The 20,026-nt window shown below is 42.5% G+C and overlaps 1 protein-coding gene across 1 annotated transcript in view; it reads right to left on the minus strand.

Annotated features, from left to right (window-relative positions):
* The window catches only part of KAT6A (lysine acetyltransferase 6A), a 646,904-nt gene that overhangs the window by 532,553 nt on the left and 94,325 nt on the right, over positions 1-20,026 (minus strand). The window contains 2 exon segments of the mRNA XM_053719413.1: positions 17,942-18,057; positions 18,261-18,369. Of these exon segments, the coding sequence (XP_053575388.1) occupies positions 17,942-18,057; positions 18,261-18,369 (225 nt within the window).

The following is a 20,026-nucleotide window of genomic DNA, read 5'->3' on the forward strand; positions in this document are numbered from 1 at the left end:
GTGGTGACTGTAGTTAAAGAAAATAAATTATCAGACCTGATTAAAAAACCAGGGCGGGCCGTGGACCGGACACACCGTTGGAGAAAGTAATTTATCAGGTAAACATAAATTCTGTTTTCTCCAACATAGGTGTGTCCGGTCCACGGCGTCATCCTTATTTGTGGGAACCAATACCAAAGCTTTAGGACACGGATGAAGGGAGGGAGCAAATCAGGTCACCTAAATGGAAGGCACCACGGCTTGCAAAACCTTTCTCCCAAAAAATAGCCTCAGAAGAAGCAAAAGTATCAAACTTGTAAAATTTGGTAAAAGTGTGCAGTGAAGACCAAGTCGCTGCCCTACATATCTGATCAACAGAAGCCTCGTTCTTGAAGGCCCATGTGGAAGCCACAGCCCTAGTGGAATGAGCTGTGATTCTTTCAGGAGGCTGCCGTCCGGCAGTCTCGTAAGCCAATCTGATGATGCTTTTAATCCAAAAAGAGAGAGAGGTAGAAGTTGCTTTTTGACCTCTCCTTTTACCAGAATAAACAACAAACAAGGAAGATGTTTGTCTAAAATCCTTTGTAGCATCTAAATAGAATTTTAGAGCGCGAACAACATCCAAATTGTGCAACAAACGTTCCTTCTTCGAAACTGGTTTCGGACACAAAGAAGGCACGACTATCTCCTGGTTAATGTTTTTGTTAGAAACAACTTTTGGAAGAAAACCAGGTTTAGTACGTAAAACCACCTTATCTGCATGGAACACCAGATAAGGAGGAGAACACTGCAGAGCAGATAATTCTGAAACTCTTCTAGCAGAAGAAATTGCAACCAAAAACAAAACTTTCCAAGATAATAACTTAATATCAACGGAATGTAAGGGTTCAAACGGAACCCCCTGAAGAACTGAAAGAACTAAGTTGAGACTCCAAGGAGGAGTCAAAGGTTTGTAAACAGGCTTGATTCTAACCAGAGCCTGAACAAAGGCTTGAACATCTGGCACAGCTGCCAGCTTTTTGTGAAGTAACACAGACAAGGCAGAAATCTGTCCCTTCAAGGAACTTGCAGATAATCCTTTCTCCAAGCCTTCTTGAAGAAAGGATAGAATCCTAGGAATCTTTACCTTGTCCCAAGGGAATCCTTTAGATTCACACCAACAGATATATTTTTTCCATATTTTGTGGTAAATTTTTCTAGTTACAGGCTTTCTGGCCTGAACAAGAGTATCAATAACAGAATCTGAGAACCCTCGCTTTGATAAGATCAAGCGTTCAATCTCCAAGCAGTCAGCTGGAGTGGGACCAGATTCGGATGTTCGAACGGACCTTGAACAAGAAGGTCTCGTCTCAAAGGTAGCTTCCATGGTGGAGCCGATGACATATTCACCAGATCTGCATACCAAGTCCTGCGTGGCCACGCAGGAGCTATCAAGATCACCGACGCCCTCTCCTGATTGATCCTGGCTACCAGCCTGGGGATGAGAGGAAACGGCGGGAATACATAAGCTAGTTTGAAGGTCCAGGGTGCTACTAGTGCATCTACTAGAGTCGCCTTGGGATCCCTGGATCTGGACCCGTAGCAAGGAACCTTGAAGTTCTGACGAGAGGCCATCAGATCCATGTCTGGAATGCCCCACAGTTGAGTGATTTGGGCAAAGATTTCCGGATGGAGTTCCCACTCCCCCGGATGCAATGTCTGACGACTCAGAAAATCCGCTTCCCAATTTTCCACTCCTGGGATGTGGATTGCAGACAGGTGGCAGGAGCGAGTCTCCGCCCATTGAATGATTTTGGTCACTTCTTCCATCGCCAGGGAACTCCTTGTTCCCCCCTGATGGTTGATGTACGCAACAGTCGTCATGTTGTCTGATTGAAAACGTATGAACTTGGCCCTCGCTAGCTGAGGCCAAGCCTTGAGAGCATTGAATATCGCTCTCAGTTCCAGAATATTTATCGGTAGAAGAGATTCTTCCCGAGACCAAAGACCCTGAGCTTTCAGGGATCCCCAGACCGCGCCCCAGCCCATCAGACTGGCGTCGGTCGTGACAATGACCCACTCTGGTCTGCGGGAGGTCACCCCTTGTGACAGGTTGTCCAGGGACAGCCACCAACGGAGTGAGTCTCTGGTCCTCTGATTTACTTGTATCTTCGGAGACAAGTCTGTATAGTCCCCATTCCACTGACTGAGCATACACAGTTGTAATGGTCTTAGATGAATGCGCGCAAAAGGAACTATGTCCATTGCCGCTACCATCAAACCTATCACTTCCATGCACTGCGCTATGGAAGGAAGAGGAACGGAATGAAGTATCCGACAAGAGTTTAGAAGTTTTGTTTTTCTGGTTTCTGTCAGAAAAATCCTCATTTCTAAGGAGTCTATTATTGTTCCCAAGAAGGGAACTCTTGTCGACGGAGATAGAGAACTCTTTTCCACGTTCACTTTCCATCCGTGAGATCTGAGAAAGGCCAGGACTATGTCCGTGTGAGCCTTTGCTTGAGGAAGGGACGACGCTTGAATCAGAATGTCGTCCAAGTAAGGTACTACAGCAATGCCCCTTGGTCTTAGCACCGCCAGAAGGTACCCTAGTACCTTTGTGAAAATCCTTGGAGCAGTGGCTAATCCGAAAGGAAGCGCCACGAACTGGTAATGCTTGTCCAGGAATGCGAACCTTAGGAACCGATGATGTTCCTTGTGGACAGGAATATGTAGATACGCATCCTTTAAATCCACCGTGGTCAAGAATTGACCTTCCTGGATGGAAGGATAGTTCGAATGGTTTCCATTTTGGACGATGGAACCTTGAGAAACTTGTTTAGGATCTTGAGATCTAAGATTGGTCTGAACGTTCCCTCTTTTTTGGGAACTACGAACAGATTGGAGTAGAACCCCATCCCTCGTTCTTTTAATGGAACAGGATGAATCACTTCCAGAAGATAACCTTGGGAGACTATTTCTAGCGCCCAAGGATCCAGAACATCTCTTGCCCAAGCCTGAGTGAAGAGAGAGAGTCTGCCCCCCACCAAATCCGGTCCCGGATCGGGGGCCCGCATCTCATGCTGTCTTGGGAGCAGTGGCAGGTTTCTTGGCCTGCTTTCCTTTGTTCCAGCCTTGCATTGGTCTCCAGGCTGGATTGGCTTGAGAAGTATTACCCTCCTGCTTAGAGGACGTAGCACTTGGGGCTGGTCCGTTTCTGCGAAAGGGACGAAAATTAGGTTTATTTTTGGCCTTGAAAGACCTATTCTGAGGAAGGGCGTGGCCCTTGCCCCCAGTGATATCAGAGATAATCTCTTTCAAGTCAGGGCCAAACAGTGTTTTCCCCTTGAAAGGAATGTCAAACAATTTGTTCTTGGAAGACGCATCCGCTGACCAAGATTTTAACCAAAGCGCTCTGCGCGCCACAATAGCAAACCCAGAATTTTTCGCCGCTAACCTAGCCAATTGCAAGGTGGCGTCTAGGGTGAAAGAATTAGCCAATTTAGGAGCACGAATTCTGTCCATAATCTCCTCATAAGAAGAAGAATTACTAATAATCGCCTTTTCTAGCTCATCGAACCAGAAACACGCGGCTGTAGTGACAGGGACAATGCATGCAATTGGTTGTAGAAGGTAACCTTGCTGAACAAACATCTTTTTTAGCAAACCTTCTAATTTTTTATCCATAGGATCTTGGAAAGCACAACTATCTTCTAAGCTTCGGGGGGCCCCGGGGCCTCTAGGAACTTGTCCATTTTACATAGTGTTTCTGGAATGACCAGATAATCACAATCATCCAAATTGGATAACACCTCCTTAAGCAGAGCGCGGAGATGTTCCAACTTAAATTTAAAAGTAATCACATCAGGTTCAGCTTGTTGAGAAATTTTTCCTGAATCTGAAATTTCTCCCTCAGACAAAACCTTCCCTGGCCCCCTCAGACTGGTGTAGGGGCCCTTCAGAAACAATATCATCAGCGTCCTCATGCTCTTCAGTATTTTCTAAAACAGAGCAGTCGCGCTTTTGCTGATAAGTGGGCATATTGGCTAAAATGTTTTTGATAGAATTATCCATTACAGCCGTTAATTGTTGCATAGTAAGGAGTATTGGCGCGCTAGATGTACTAGGGGCCTCCTGTATGGGCAAGACTGGTGTAGACGAAGGAGGGGATGATGCAGTACCATGCTTACTCCCCTCACTTGAGGAATCATCTTGGGCATCATTTTTACTAAATTTTTTATGACATAAATCACGTCTATTTAAATGAGAAGGAACCTTGGCTTCCCCACAGTCAGAACACAATCTATCTGGTAGTTCAGACATGTTAAACAGGCATAAACTTGATAACAAAGCACAAAAAACGTTTTAAAATAAAACCGTTACTGTCACTTTAAATTTTAAACTGAACACACTTTATTACTGCAATTGCGAAAAAGTATGAAGGAATTGTTCAAAATTCACCAAAATTTCACCACAGTGTCTTAAAGCCTTAAAAGTATTGCACACCAAATTTGGAAGCTTTAACCCTTAAAATAACGGAACCGGAGCCGTTTTTATATTTAACCCCTTTACAGTCCCTGGAATCTGCTTTGCTGAGACCCAACCAAGCCCAAAGGGGAATACGATACCAAATGATGCCTTCAGAAAGACTTTTCTATGTATCAGAGCTCCACACACATGCAGCTGCATGTCATGCTGTTCTCAAAAACAAGTGCGCCATACCGGCGCGAAAATGAGGCTCTGACTATGATTAGGGAAAGCCCCTATAGAATAAGGTGTCTAAAACAGTGCCTGCCGATATTATTTTACAAAAAATACCCAGATTAAATGATTCCTCAAGGCTAAATATGTGTAAATATGATCGATTTAGCCCAGAAAATGTCTACAGTCTTAATAAGCCCTTGTGAAGCCCTTATTTACTGTCTGAATAAAAATGGCTTACCGGATCCCATAGGGAAAATGACAGCTTCCAGCATTACATCGTCTTGTTAGAATGTGTCATACCTCAAGCAGCAAAAGACTGCTCACTGTTCCCCCAACTGAAGTTAATTCCTCTCAACAGTCCTGTGTGGAACAGCCATGGATTTTAGTAACGGTTGCTAAAATCATTTTCCTCATACAAACAGAAATCTTCATCTCTTTTCTGTTTCAGAGTAAATAGTACATACCAGCACTATTTTAAAATAACAAACTCTTGATTGAATAATAAAAACTACAGTTAAACACTAAAAAACTCTAAGCCATCTCCGTGGAGATGTTGCCTGTACAACGGCAAAGAGAATGACTGGGGTAGGCGGAGCCTAGGAGGGATCATGTGACCAGCTTTGCTGGGCTCTTTGCCATTTCCTGTTGGGGAAGAGAATATCCCACAAATAAGGATGACGCCGTGGACCGGACACACCTATGTTGGAGAAATAATATATAACCAATCTTTGATTGGGATATATTTCTAATATATCTAGTGAAGTGTGAGATAGTTATCTCAAATAGTATAACCAATCTTTGATTGGGATATATTTTCTAATATATCTAATATATCTAGTGAAGTGTGAGATAGTTATCTCAAATAGTGTATGAGACTATTATCTCGAATGTTAACAATGTGTGTCACTCTAAACTATATGACTAGGTTTGATAGAATAAATTCGGTGCCCTTCTTGGGGGTATTAAAACCACATTAATATAAATTGGAAATGAGACGATATATTCAGATAAGTGTTCATATAATTTTACTAAGCAATATTTAAAAGATAATTTGTTTATACATTGACTTATTGATAACCATATAAAAGTGTAATCATAAAATACAAAATGCTAAATAGCAGTTACGTTATACTCGCCAAATATTTCTTATAGGTCAGCGACTCTAAAATACTAAGAATGACTTATCTCCTAGAACTCATTAATGTTAGCAATGGTGCTGGTGATTGTATTGTGTATACAATCGCTATAGATGTGCAGCTTGTAGGATAATAAACATTGATGTCAATACAGAGACAATTCCTTAAAAGATATATATATATATTCCTTGACTGATATATGTGGAAAACAGATGTAAATGCACATCAGATGTAAATGTACATCAAATCCAATGGCGATTGTGAATGTTAGCGTTAATGGTAACAGTGTTAATGATCCTGGTTAAAAACCTATAGTTAAATATGTATAGGTATACGTTGATCGTCAAATGACAGTTCTGTGAATAATATGATGTATGAGTTGTGGCCACAACTATTTGTATTTATCCAAGGGTATTTGTCCCTGTTAAAAATGCTCTCTGTTCAAAACGGTGAGACGCCGAAAAGAAAAAGAATCAACAAACCCGCAGCAGAAACCTGCCAGGTAACCTTCTGAACACCGACAATATTGAAGAGGAGGTAAGGGAAATCAGTAGTACGGCAAGGGGGAGCACTGCTTCACGCCGTTTGACTCACATGCTCAGATTTTGAGCCATTTTTAACAGTGACATTTTATACTATAAACAAACGCTCTGAACAGAGAGCATTTTTAACAGGGACAAATACCCTTGGATAAATACAAATAGTTGTGGCCACAACTCATACATCATATTATTCACAGAACTGTCATTTGACGACCAACGTATACCTATACATATTTAACTATAGGTTTTTAACCAGGATCATTAACACTGTTACCATTAACGCTAACATTCACAATCGCCATTGGATTTGATGTACATTTACATCTGATGTGCATTTACATCTGTTTTCCACATATATCAGTCAAGGAATATATATATATATATATATATATATATATATATATATATATATATATATATATATATATATATATATATATATATATCTTTTAAGGAATTGTCTCTGTATTGACATCAATGTTTATTATCCTACAAGCTGCACATCTATAGCGATTGTATACACAATACAATCACCAGCACCATTGCTAACATTAATGAGTTCTAGGAGATAAGTCATTCTTAGTATTTTAGAGTCGCTGACCTATAAGAAATATTTGGCGAGTATAACGTAACTGCTATTTAGCATTTTGTATTTTATGATTACACTTTTATATGGTTATCAATAAGTCAATGTATAAAACAAATTATCTTTTAAATATTGCTTAGTAAAATTATATGAACACTTATCTGAATATATCGTCTCATTTCCAATTTATATTAATGTGGTTTTAATACCCCCAAGAAGGGCACCGAATTTATTCTATCAAACCTAGTCATATAGTTTAGAGTGACACACATTGTTAACATTCGAGATAATAGTCTCATACACTATTTGAGATAACTATCTCACACTTCACTAGATATATTAGATATATTAGAAAATATATCCCAATCAAAGATTGGTTATACTATTTGAGATAACTATCTCACACTTCACTAGATATATTAGAAATATATCCCAATCAAAGATTGGTTATATATTATTTTGATTTAGTTATTCACTATATTATTATTTTATTTTATTCACCACTGACACCAATCAAAGATTGGCTCACATAAAACACATCTAACCACAATCCTACTCACAGCTCACACCAGAGCGCTCCCCTCCCCCCACTTAGCTCGTCTGGAACATCTGCCAGACGCTTGCACAGAAGGACAGAGCAGAAATCTGTCCCTTTAAGGAACTAGCCGACAATCCCTTCTCCAATCCTTCTTGGAGAAAGGATAATATCCTAGGAATCCTGACCTTACTCCATGAGTAACCCTTGGATTCATACCAATGAAGATATTTACACCATATCTTATGATAGATTTTCCTGGTGACAGGCTTTCAAGCCTGAATTAAGGTATCAATGACCGACTCAGAGAAACCACGTTTTGATAAAATCAAGCGTTCAATCTCCAAGCAGTCAGCCAGAGAAATTAGATTTGGATGTTTGAATGGGCCTTGGAGTGGAAGGTCCTGCCTCAGCGGCAGAGTCCATGGTGGAAAGGATGACATGTCCACCAGATCAGCATACCAAGTCCTGCCTGGCCACACAGGTGCAATCAAAATCACAGAAGCTCTCTCCTGCTTGATCTTGGCAATCAGACGAGGGAGGAGAGGAAATGGTGGGAACACATAAGCCAGGCTGAAGGACCAGGGCACTGCTAGAGCATCTATCAGCGCTGCCTGGGGATCCCTTGACCTGGACCCGTAACAAGGAAGCTTGGCGTTCTGCCGAGACACCATCAGATCTAGTTCTGGTTTGCCCCATAGTTGAATCAGCTGGGCAAATACCTCCGGATGGAGCTCCCACTCCCCCGGATGAAAAGTCTGCCGACTTAGAAAATCCGCCTCCCAGTTCTCTACTCCTGGGATATGGATAGCTGAGAGATGGCAAGAGTGAACCTCTGCCCATATAATTATCTTTGAAACCTCCAACATTGCCAGGGGGCTTCTTGTTCCCCCCGGATGGTTGATATAGGCTACAGTCATGATATTGTCCGACTGATATCTGATGAACCTGACCGCAGCTAGTTGAGGCCAAGCCTGAAGAGCATTGGATATCGCTCTCAGTTCCAGAATGTTTATCGGAAGGAGGGCTTCCTCCCGAGTCCACGAACCCTGAGCCTTCAGGGAGTTCCAGACTGCGCCCCAGCCCAGAAGGCTGGCATCTGTCGTCACTATAGTCCATTCTGGCCTGCGGAAGCTCATTCCCCTGGACAGATGGACCCGAGATAACCACCAGAGAAGAGAATCCCTGGTCTCTTGATCCAGATTTAGCAGAGGGGACAAATCTGTGTAGTCCCCATTCCACTGATTGAGCATGCAAAGTTGCAGTGGTCTGAGAGATGTAGGCGGGCAAACGGAACTATGTCCATTGCCACTACCATTAGGCCGATTACTTCCATACACTGAGCCACTGACGGCCGTGAAGTGGAATGAAGAGCACGGGAGGAAGTTAGAAACTTTGATAACCTGACCTCTGTCAGAAAAAAAATTCATTTCTACTGAATTGATCAGTGTTCCTAGGAAGGAAACTCTTGTGAGAAGGGAGAGAGAACTCTTTTCTTCGTTCACCTTCCACCCGTGAGACCTCAGAAAGGCCAGAACAATGTCCGTATGGGACTTGGCGATTTGAAAAGTCGACGTCTGTATTAGAATGTCGTCTAGGTAAGGAGCCACCGCTATGCCTCGTGGCCTTAGAACTGCCAGTAGGGACCCTAGAACCTTCGTAAAGATTCTTGGTGCCGTGGCTAGCCCGAAGGGAAGAGCCACAAACTGGTAATGCCTGTCTAGGAAGGCGAAGCTAAGGAACCGATGATGATCTCTGTGAATCGGAATGTGGAGATAAGCATCCTTTAAGTCCACGGTAGTCATAAATTGACCCTCCTGGATCATAGGGAGGATGGTTCGGATAGTCTCGATCTTGAAGGATGGGACCCTGAGAAATTTGTTTAGGATCTTGAGATCCAAGATTGGTCTTAAAGTTCCCTCTTTTTTGGGAACTATAAACAGATTTGAATAAAAGCCCTGCCCCTGTTCCTCCCTTGGAACTGGGTGGATCACTCCCATAACCAGAAGGTCTTGAACACAACGTAAGAATGCCTCTCTCTTTATCTGGTTTACAGATAATTGTGAGAGATGACATCTCCCCTTTGGAGATGAAGCTTTGAAGTCCAGAAGATTTCCCTGGGAAACAATCTCTAATGCCCAGGGATCCTGGACGTCTCTTGCCCAAGCCTGGGCGAAGAGAGGAAGTCTGCCCCCTACTAGATCCGGTCCCAGATCAGGGGCTACTCCTTCATGCTGTCTTAGAGGCGGCAGCAGGTTTTTTGGCCTGCTTCAGTCTCCAGACTGGTTTGGACTGGGCGAAATTTCCCTCTTGCTTTGCATTAGAGGAAGCTGAAGCTGCGCCACTCTTGAAGTTTCGAAATGAACGAAAATTATTCTGTTTGGTCCTTAATTTATTGGACCTATCCTGAGGAAGGGCATGACCTTTTCCTCCAGTAATATCAGAAATGAACTCCTTCAGGCCCTGCCCGAATAGGGTCTGTCCTTTGAAGGGGATGTTAAGAAGCTTAGACTTTGAAGTAACGTCTGCAGCAGTAACTGGGGCAATGCATGCAAGAGGCTGGAGAATAAAACCTTGATGGATAAAAAATTTCTTAAGGAGACCCTCCAATTTTTTATCCATAGGATCTAAGAAAGCACAACTGTCCTCGACGGGGATAGTTGTACGCTTAGCTAGGGTAGAGACTGCTCCCTCCACCTTAGGGACCGTCTGCCACGAGTCTCGTATGGCGGCATCTATGGGAAACATCTTTTTAAAAGCAGGAGGGGTAGAGAACGGTACACCTGGTCTATCCCATTCCTTAGTAATAATTTCCGAAAACCTCTTCTTAGGGACTGGAAAAACATCAGTGTAAACAGGCACTGCAAAGTATTTGTCCATTTTACACAATTTCTCTGGAACTACAAAGGGGTCAAAGTCATCCAGAGTCGCTAAAACCTTCCTGAGCAATAAGCGGAGGTGTTCAAGCTTAAATTTAAAGGCTGTCATTTCAGAATCGGACTGAAGTAACGTCTTCCCTGAATCTGAAATCTCACCCTCAGATAGCAAATCCCTTGCCACGGCTTCGGAGCATTGTGAGGGTATATCGGACATATCTACTAAAGCTTCAGAAAGCTCTGTATTTGTTCTAGCCCCAGAGCTGTCTCGCTTTCCTTGTAACCCTGGCAGTTTGGACAATACCTCTGTGAGGGTATTATTCATAACTGCCGCCATGTCTTGTAAGGTAAACGCATTGGACGCGCTAGATGTACTTGGCGTCACTTGAGCGGGAGTAATAGGTTCTGACACGTGGGGAGAGCTAAATGGCATAACCTCCCTTTTGTCAGTCTGTGAAACCTCTGGTGATAAATCTTTAAATGCCATAATATGATCTTTAAAAGTTTTAGAAATTTCAGTACATTTGGTACACATTCTAAGAGGGGGTTCCACAATGGCTTCTAAACATATTGAACAAGGAGTTTCCTCTATGTCAGACATGTTTAACAGACTAGTAATGAGACCAGCAAGCTTGTAAAACACTAATAAATGTGGAACAGCAATTAAATAAAAACGGTACTGTGCCTTTAAGAGAAAAAAAACTATCACAAACTGCAAAACAGTGTTAAAAAGTAGTAAACTCTTCGAATTTTTTACAGTGTGTATAAGGGACTAAAGCAGCATTGCAGCCACTTGCAAATGGATGGTTAACCCTTTAGGCCCCAAATCGGATTTGAAAAACGTTAATAAACAGTTAAACACCTTGCCACAGCTCTGCTGTGGCTCTTACCTGCCCTCAAATACGATTTAGGAAGGGAATAAGCCCTCTATAGTGGTCCTCAGATGCCAGAGGACTCCTTTAGGGAAGCTGGATGTCTCAGTCTGAATATGAACTGCGCATCTAGAGTGCGAAAATAGGCCCCTCCCACCATGCACTCAATGTCAGAGGGCCTTAAGAAAATACTCCTAGGAGTATCTGACTAGCCATGTGGAAACGAGGCCCCAAAAAAACCGATCACCCTCAGAGAAAAAATGTTCTTTCTATATAACAAGTAAACGTTTTGTCACTAAGAAATATGAGTATTAACATGAATATTATCCTTTTTTGTAAGCATGATCCCAGTCGTTAAATCACTGCATCAGGCTTACCTCAATTATGCAAGGCTCTGTCAGCATTTTCTAGACCTTAACTCTCTAGAAATAAATATACTGAACATACCTCAAAGCAGGTAATCTGCAAACCGTTCCCCCAACTGGAGTCTTTGCCATACTCTTCAGTTATGCGTGAGAACAGCAATGGACCTTAGTTACAAACCGCTAAGATCATCAAACCTCCAGGCAGATTCTTCTTCTAATTTCTGCCTGAGAGTAAAACAGTACAACCCCGGTACCGTTTAAAATAAGAAAATTTTGATTGAAGGTAAAACTACACTAAGTCACCACATCTCTCTTGATACTTCCTTTCTTGTCGAGAGCTGCAAGAGAATGACTGGGGGTGGCAGTTAGGGGAGGAGCTATATAGACAGCTCTGCTGTGGGTGTCCTCTTGCAGCTTCCTGTTGGGAAGGAGAATATCCCACAAGTAATGGATGAACCCGTGGACTGGATACACCTTACAAGAGAAACATACTTACCAAAAGACACCCATCCACATATAGCAGATAGCCAAACCAGTACTAAAACAGTTATTAGTAGAGGTAATGGTAAATTGAGAGTATATCGTCGATCTGAAAAGGGAGGTAGGAGATGAATCTCTACGACCGATAACAGAGAACCTATGAAATAGACCCCAGTTAGGGAAATCATCGTATTCAAATAAGTGATACTCCCTTCAAATCCCTCTGACATTCGCTGTACTCTGACAGGAATCAGGCTTCAACAATGCTGAGAAGCGCATATCAACGTAGAAATCTTAGCACAAACTGAACTGTGGGTGTGGTGAGGGGTGTATTTATAGGCATTTTGAGGTTTGGGAAACTTTGCCCCTCCTGGTAGGATTGTATATCCCATATGTCACTAGCTCATGGACTCTTGCCAATTACATGAAAGAAAACAACATGTCTGTTTCCCAACTTAAATCACTATAAAACGCCATGTGCCACTCTGATACACACACTTTAATAAAAGCGCGACAAACATGGAATATTGCTCTCTGCCAAGCCAGTTATAATGACATAATAACGACAGCCCTTAAGCAGCAAACCGCATCTCCCAGCGTCAGCCCACACAGTATATTGAAACACCAAACACACTGATAAGTAATCAAAATAAAAGGGAATTCCAGGTACACCATTTCCTTTCATATAGTGCATACTGATTACCCCTCCCCAGTTAGGGAATAATGTCAGCCTGTTCTGATGCATCTAGTCTCTCCAGAAACAAATGACTGAACATACCTCAATGCTGCTTGTAGCATGACACGGTTCTCCACACTGAAGATGTTTCTTTACACTACCTTCAACCACTCTGTGGGAACCAGCAAGATCTTAGATAATGTTTGCTAAGATCATCAACATCAGGGCAGAAAATAAGATGTCTCCACTCCTCTTGGGAAGTTATTGACTATTTCTCCCCGAGAAAAATAGTACTCACTGGCACCATTTAAAAAAAAAAAAAACTTCTTGATTGAAGAAACATAATTTATGCTTACCTGATAAATTTATTTATCTTGTAGTGTATCCAGTCCACGGATCATCCATTACTTTTGGTATATTCTCCTTCCTAACAGGAAGTTGAAAGAGGATCACCCACAGCAGAGCTGCTATATAGCTCCTCCCCTCACTGCCATATCCAGTCATTCGACCGAAACAAGACGAGAAAGGAGAAACCATAGGGTGCAGTGGTGACTGTAGTTTAATTGAAATTTAGACCTGCCTTAAAAGGACAGGGCGGGCCGTGGACTGGATACACTACAAGAGAAATACATTTATCAGGTAAGCATAAATTATGTTTTCTCTTGTTAAGTGTATCCAGTCCATGGATCATCCATTACTTGTGGGATACCAATACCAAAGCTAAAGTACACAGATGATGGGAGGGACAAGGCAGGATTAAACGGAAGGAACCACTGCCTGTAGAACCTCTCTCCCAAAAACAGCCTCCGAAGAAGCAAAAGTGTCAAATTTGTAAAATTTTGAAAAGGTGTGAAGCGAAGACCAAGTCGCAGCCTTGCAAATCTGTTCAACAGAGGCCTCATTTTTAAAGGCCCAGGTGGAAGCCACAGCTCTAGTAGAATGAGCTGTAATCCTTTCAGGGGGCTGCTGTCCAGCAGTCTCATAGGCTAAGCGTATTATGCTCCGAAGCCAAAAGGAGAGAGAGAGGTTGCCGAAGCTTTTTGACCTCTCCTCTGTCCAGAGTAAACGACAAACAGGGCAGATGTTTGATGAAAATCTTTAGTAGCCTGTAAGTAAAACTTCAAGGCACGGACTACGTCCAGATTATGCAAAAGACGTTCCTTCTTTGAAGGATTAGGACACAATGATGGAACAACAATCTCTTGATTGATATTCCTGTTAGAAACCACCTTAGGTAAAAACCCAGGTTTGGTACGCAGAACTACCTTGTCTGAATGAAAAATCAGATAAGGAGAATCACAATGTAAGGCAGATAACTCAGAGACTCTTCGAGCCGAGGAAATAGCCATCAAAAACAGAACTTTCCAAGCTAAAAGTTTAATATCAATGGAATGAAGGGGTTCAAACTGAACTCCCTGAAAAACTTTAAGAACCAAGTTTAAGCTCCACGGGGGAGCAACAGTTTTAAACACAGGCTTAATCCTAACCAAAGCCTGACAAAATGCCTGGACGTCTGGAACTTCTGCCAGACGCTTGTGCAAAAGGACAGAGCAGAGATCTGTCCTTTTAAAGAACTAGCTGATAAGCCTTTCTCCAAGAGGGTTTGTACAAAGGACAATATCCTAGGAATCCTAACCTTACTCCATGAGTAACCCTTGGATTCACACCAATAAAGATATTTACGCCATATCTTATGGTAGATTTTCCTGGTGACAGGCTTCCGAGCCTGTATTAAGGTATCAATGACTGACTCGGAGAAGCCACGCCTTGATAGAATCAAGCGTTCAATCTCCATGCAGTCAGTCTCAGAGAAAGTAGATTTGGATGATTGAAAGGACCTTGTATTAGAAGGTCCTGCCTCAGAGGCAGAGTCCATGGTGGAAGAGATGACATGTCCACTAGGTCTGCATACCAGGTCCTGCGTGGCCACGCAGGCGCTATCAGAATCACTGATGCTCTCTCCTGTTTGATTTTGGCAATCAGTCGAGGGAGCAGAGGAAACGGTGGAAACACATAGGCCAGGTTGAAGAACCAAGGAGCTGCTAGAGCATCTATCAGCGTCGCTTCTGGGTCCCTGGACCCGGATCCGTAACAAGGAAGCTTGGCGTTCTGGCGAGACGCCATGAGATCCAGTTCTGGTTTGCCCCAACGATGGGCCAGTTGAGCAAACACCTCCGGATGGAGTTCCCACTCCCCCGGATGAAAAGTCTGACGACTTAGAAAATCCGCCTCCCAGTTCTCTACGCCTGGGATGTGGATCGCTGACAGGTGGCAAGAGTGAGACTCTGCCCAGCGAATTATCTTTGAGACTTCTAACATCGCTAGGGAACTCCTGGTGCCCCCTTGATGGTTGATGTAAGCCACAGTCGTGATGTTGTCCGACTGAAATCTGATGAACCTCAATGTTGCCAACTGAGGCCAAGCTAGAAGAGCATTGAATATTGCTCTTAACTCCAGAATATTTATTGGGAGGAGTTTCTCCTCCTGAGTCCACGATCCCTGAGCCTTCAGGGAGTTCCAGACTGCGCCCCAACCTAGAAGGCTGGCATCTCTTGTTACAATCGTCCAATCTGGCCTGCGAAAGGTCATACCCTTGGACAGATGGACCCGATAAAGCCACCAGAGAAGAGAATCTCTGGTCTCTTGATCCAGATTTAGTAGAGGGGACAAATCTGAGTAATCCCCATTCCAGTGACTTAGCATGCATAATTGCAGCGGTCTGAGATGTAGGCGCGCAAATGGCACTATGTCCATTGCCGCTACCATTAAGCCGATTACTTCCATGCACTGAGCCACTGATGGGCATGGAATGGAATGAAGGACACGGCAAGCATTTAGAAGTTTTGATAACCTGAACTCCGTCAGGTAAATTTTCATCTCTACAGAATCCATAAGAGTCCCTAGGAAGGAGACTCTTGTGAGTGGTGATAGAGAACTCTTTTCCACGTTCACTTTCCACCCATGCGACCTCAGAAATGCCAGAACTATCTCTGTATGAGACTTGGCAATTTGAAAGCTTGACGCCTGTATCAGGATATCGTCCAGGTAAGGAGCCACCGCTATGCCTCGCGGTCTTAGAACCACCAGAAGTGAGCCCAGAACCTTTGTAAAAATTCTCGGGGCAGTGGCCAACCCGAAGGGAAGAGCTACAAATTGGTAATGCCTGTCTAGAAAGGCAAACCTTAGGAACCGATGATGATCTTTGTGAATCGGTATGTGAAGGTAGGCATCCTTTAAGTCCACTGTGGTCATGTACTGACCCTCTTGGATCATGGGTAGGATGGTCCGAATAGTTTCCATTTTGAATGATGGAACTCTGAGGAATTTGTTTAAGATCTTTAGATTCAAGATTGGTCTGAAGGTTCCCTCTTTCTTGGGAACCACAAACAGATTTGAATAAAATCCCTGTCCTTGTTCCGTCCGCGGAACTGGATGGATCACTCCCATTACTAGGAGGTCTTGCACACAGCTTAGGAATGCCTCTTTCTTTATCTGGTTTGATGATAACCTTGAAAGATGAAATCTCCCTTGTGGAGGAGAAGCTTTGAAGTCCAGAAGATATCCCTGAGATATGATCTCCAACGCCCAGGGATCCTGAACATCTCTTGCCCACGCCTGGGCGAAGAGAGAAAGTCTGCCCCCCCACTAGATCCGTTTCCGGATAGGGGGCCATTCCTTCATGCTGTCTTGGGGGCAGCAGCAGGCTTCCTGGCCTGTTTGCCCTTGTTCCAGGACTGGTTAGGTTTCCAGGCCTGTCTGGAATGAGCAACAGTTCCCTCTTGTTTTGAAGCGGAGGAAGTTGATGCTGCTCCTGCCTTGAAATTTCGAAAGGCACGAAAATTAGACTGTTTGGCCTTTGATTTGGCCCTGTCCTGAGGAAGGGTATGACCCTTGCCTCCAGTAATGTCAGCAATAATTTCCTTCAAGCCAGGCCCGAATAAGGTCTGCCCCTTGAAAGGAATGTTGAGTAATTTAGACTTTGAAGTCACGTCAGCTGACCAGGATTTAAGCCATAGCGCCCTACGCGCCTGGATGGCGAATCCGGAATTCTTAGCCGTTAGTTTAGTCAAATGAACAATGGCATCAGAAACAAATGAGTTAGCTAGCTTAAGCGTTCTAAGCTTGTCAAAAATTTCATTCAATGGAGCTGTCTGGATGGCCTCTTCCAGGGCCTCAAACCAGAATGCCGCCGCAGCAGTGACAGGCGCAATGCATGCAAGGGGCTGTAAAATAAAACCTTATTGAATAAACATTTTCTTAAGGTAACCCTCCAATTTTTTATCCATTGAATCTGAAAAAGCACAACTGCTTTTAAACATGCCAGCAAACGTTTTAAAATACACTTTTATAAGAGTATGTATCTCTATTAATAAGCCTGATACCAGTCGCTATCACTGCATTTAAGGCTTTACTTACATTACTTCGGTATCAGCAGCATTTTCTAGCAAATTCCATCCCTAGAAAAATATTTTAACTGCACATACCTTATTGCAGGAAAACCTGCACGCTATTCCCCCTCTGAAGTTACCTCACTCCTCAGAATATGTGAGAACAGCAAAGGATCTTAGTTACTTCTGCTAAGATCATAGAAAACGCAGGCAGATTCTTCTTCTAAATACTGCCTGAGATAAACAGTACACTCCGGTACCATTTAAAAATAACAAACTTTTGATTGAAGAAATAAACTAAGTATAAAACACCACAGTCCTCTTACGACCTCCATCTTAGTTGAGAGTTGCAAGAGAATGACTCGATATGGCAGTGAGGGGAGGAGCTATATAGCAGCTCTGCTGTGGGTGATCCTCTTGCAACTTCCTGTTGGGAAGGAGAATATCCCACAAGTAATGGATGATCCGTGGATTGGATACACTTAACAAGAGAAATCTAAACTAACACCTCACTTTACCTCTTCCTATCACTAACACAGGCAAAGAGAATGACTGGGTGGGAGGGAAGGAAGGAGCTATATATACAGCTCTGCTGTGGTGCTCATTGCCAATTCCTGCTGACCAGGAGGCGTAATCATATAAGGATGAAATCCGTGGACTTGTCATATCTTGTTAAAGAAATTAATATATTTTCATAAAGATAACCACACAAAAAAATCTGAACACAATTTTTCACTTCCACTTTTTTTCTTCTTAAATATTTGATCAAGTAAATTGTGTCAAAATGTCAAAAGACAGGTGTGAGTTTGGGATAAGAAACACTCACAGCATTTTTTCCTTGGTCACGGCATGAGCTGCACGTCTTGCATTCAATGCATTGCCAGCGCAGTGCTTTAACACGTACTGTCAGCTCTGGGGAAAACTTCAGACAGGATGGATGCCCTAAGCAGAGAAGGAAACAAAGCATGTGAAAGTCTGCCAGTGTAAAACTACAGAAAGATTTTATGTTCACTGTCTCAATGAATAACGTCTAAGTATATCACTTACTTGGGATTAAGAGGCAGAGGGTGACAATATGCTGTTTGACCAATAGAAAAAGGGACACATTTGGAAACTAAATGTACAGTGATATCAATTGTACTCACCGCTGTTTCCACAGTCTGCACATGATATAAGTTCTTCTTGTTTCTTATCTCTGTTTTGCTCCTTTGTTCCCAGACAGAAACTGCATATGGGGATAGGTTCAGCTACCGGCTGTAAGAGAGAAGATGATTAACAGAGCTTAAAATGACAAAAAAAAAAAATTGTACGTCAGAATATACCATTTTAAACAACTTTACCATTTACTTCTATTATCTAATTTTCTTGCTATCCTTTGTTGAAAAGCAAAAAGGGAATGAAAGGATTGTGCATGTGTCTGTAGCAAAACTGCTGCAATATAGCAAGAGCACTAGATGGCAGCACTATATTCATGTCATGTAGTGCTGCAGAAATATGCACGCTGCCTATCTAGATATCTTTTCAACAAACAACAAGAGAACAATGCAATTTTGATAATAGAGAATACAATTTTAAATATCTGAAAAATGATAAACAAAACAAAAAACCTACACATTTTGATTTTATATACTTTTAATAATCCTCTTCTAAAATACAGACACACTGCTATTATATTACATTTAGAGAGTCAAATCATAGTGTGTGTGTTTATATATTTAATTTATTCTTTTTTTATTTATTTTTTATTAACTTTAAATGATATTGCATCTATTCCATGGTTCACAGAAAGTCACTGACCCTAATTAATTAAATCTTGCTCCATTATTTTAAAGGGACAGTCTACAATATAATTTTTATTGTTTTAAAAGATAGATAATCCCTTTATTACCCATTCCCCAGTTTTGCACAGCCAACAGTTCTATTAATACTTTTTACCTCTGTGATGACCTAAGCATCTTCTGACAGCCCCCTGATCACATGGCTTTTTATTTATTATATATTGATTTGCATTTAGTACTGTGTTGGGCTAACTCTTAACTCCTCAGACGTGAACACAATGTTATCTATATGGCCCACATGAACTATTATCAGGTATTTGTAGAGCGCCAACAGATTCCGCAGCGCTATCTAGCAGTCTCCTGTTGTGAAAAGCAAATAAAAAAAACATAATTTATGCTTACCTGATAAATTCCTTTCTTCTGTAGTGTGATCAGTCCACGGGTCATCATTACTTCTGGGATATTACTCCTCCCCAACAGGAAGTGCAAGAGGATTCACCCAGCAGAGCTGCATATAGCTCCTCCCCTCTACGTCACCCCCAGTCATTCGACCAAGGACCAACGAGAAAGGAAAAGCCAAGGGTGAAGTGGTGACTGGAGTATAAATCAAAAAATATTTACCTGCCTTAAAAACAGGGCGGGCCGTGGACTGATCACACTACAGAAGAAAGGAATTTATCAGGTAAGCATAAATTATGTTTTCTTCTGTTAAGTGTGATCAGTCCACGGGTCATCATTACTTCTGGGATACCAATACCAAAGCAAAAGTACACGGATGACGGGAGGGATAGGCAGGCTCTTTATACAGAAGGAACCACTGCCTGAAGAACCTTTCTCCCAAAAATAGCCTCTGATGAAGCAAAAGTGTCAAATTTGTAAAATTTGGAAAAAGTATGAAGCGAAGACCAAGTTGCAGCCTTGCAAATCTGTTCAACAGAGGCCTCATTCTTGAAGGCCCAAGTGGAAGCCACAGCTCTAGTAGAATGAGCTGTAATTCTTTCAGGAGGCTGCTGTCCAGCAGTCTCATAAGCTAAACGAATTATGCTACGAAGCCAAAAAGAAAGAGGTAGCGGAAGCTTTTTGACCTCTCCTCTGCCCAGAGTAAATGACAAACAGAGAAGACGTTTGTCGAA

Source organism: Bombina bombina, chromosome 6 (assembly GCF_027579735.1).
Source record: "Bombina bombina isolate aBomBom1 chromosome 6, aBomBom1.pri, whole genome shotgun sequence".
Classification (NCBI taxonomy): Eukaryota; Metazoa; Chordata; class Amphibia; order Anura; family Bombinatoridae; genus Bombina; species Bombina bombina.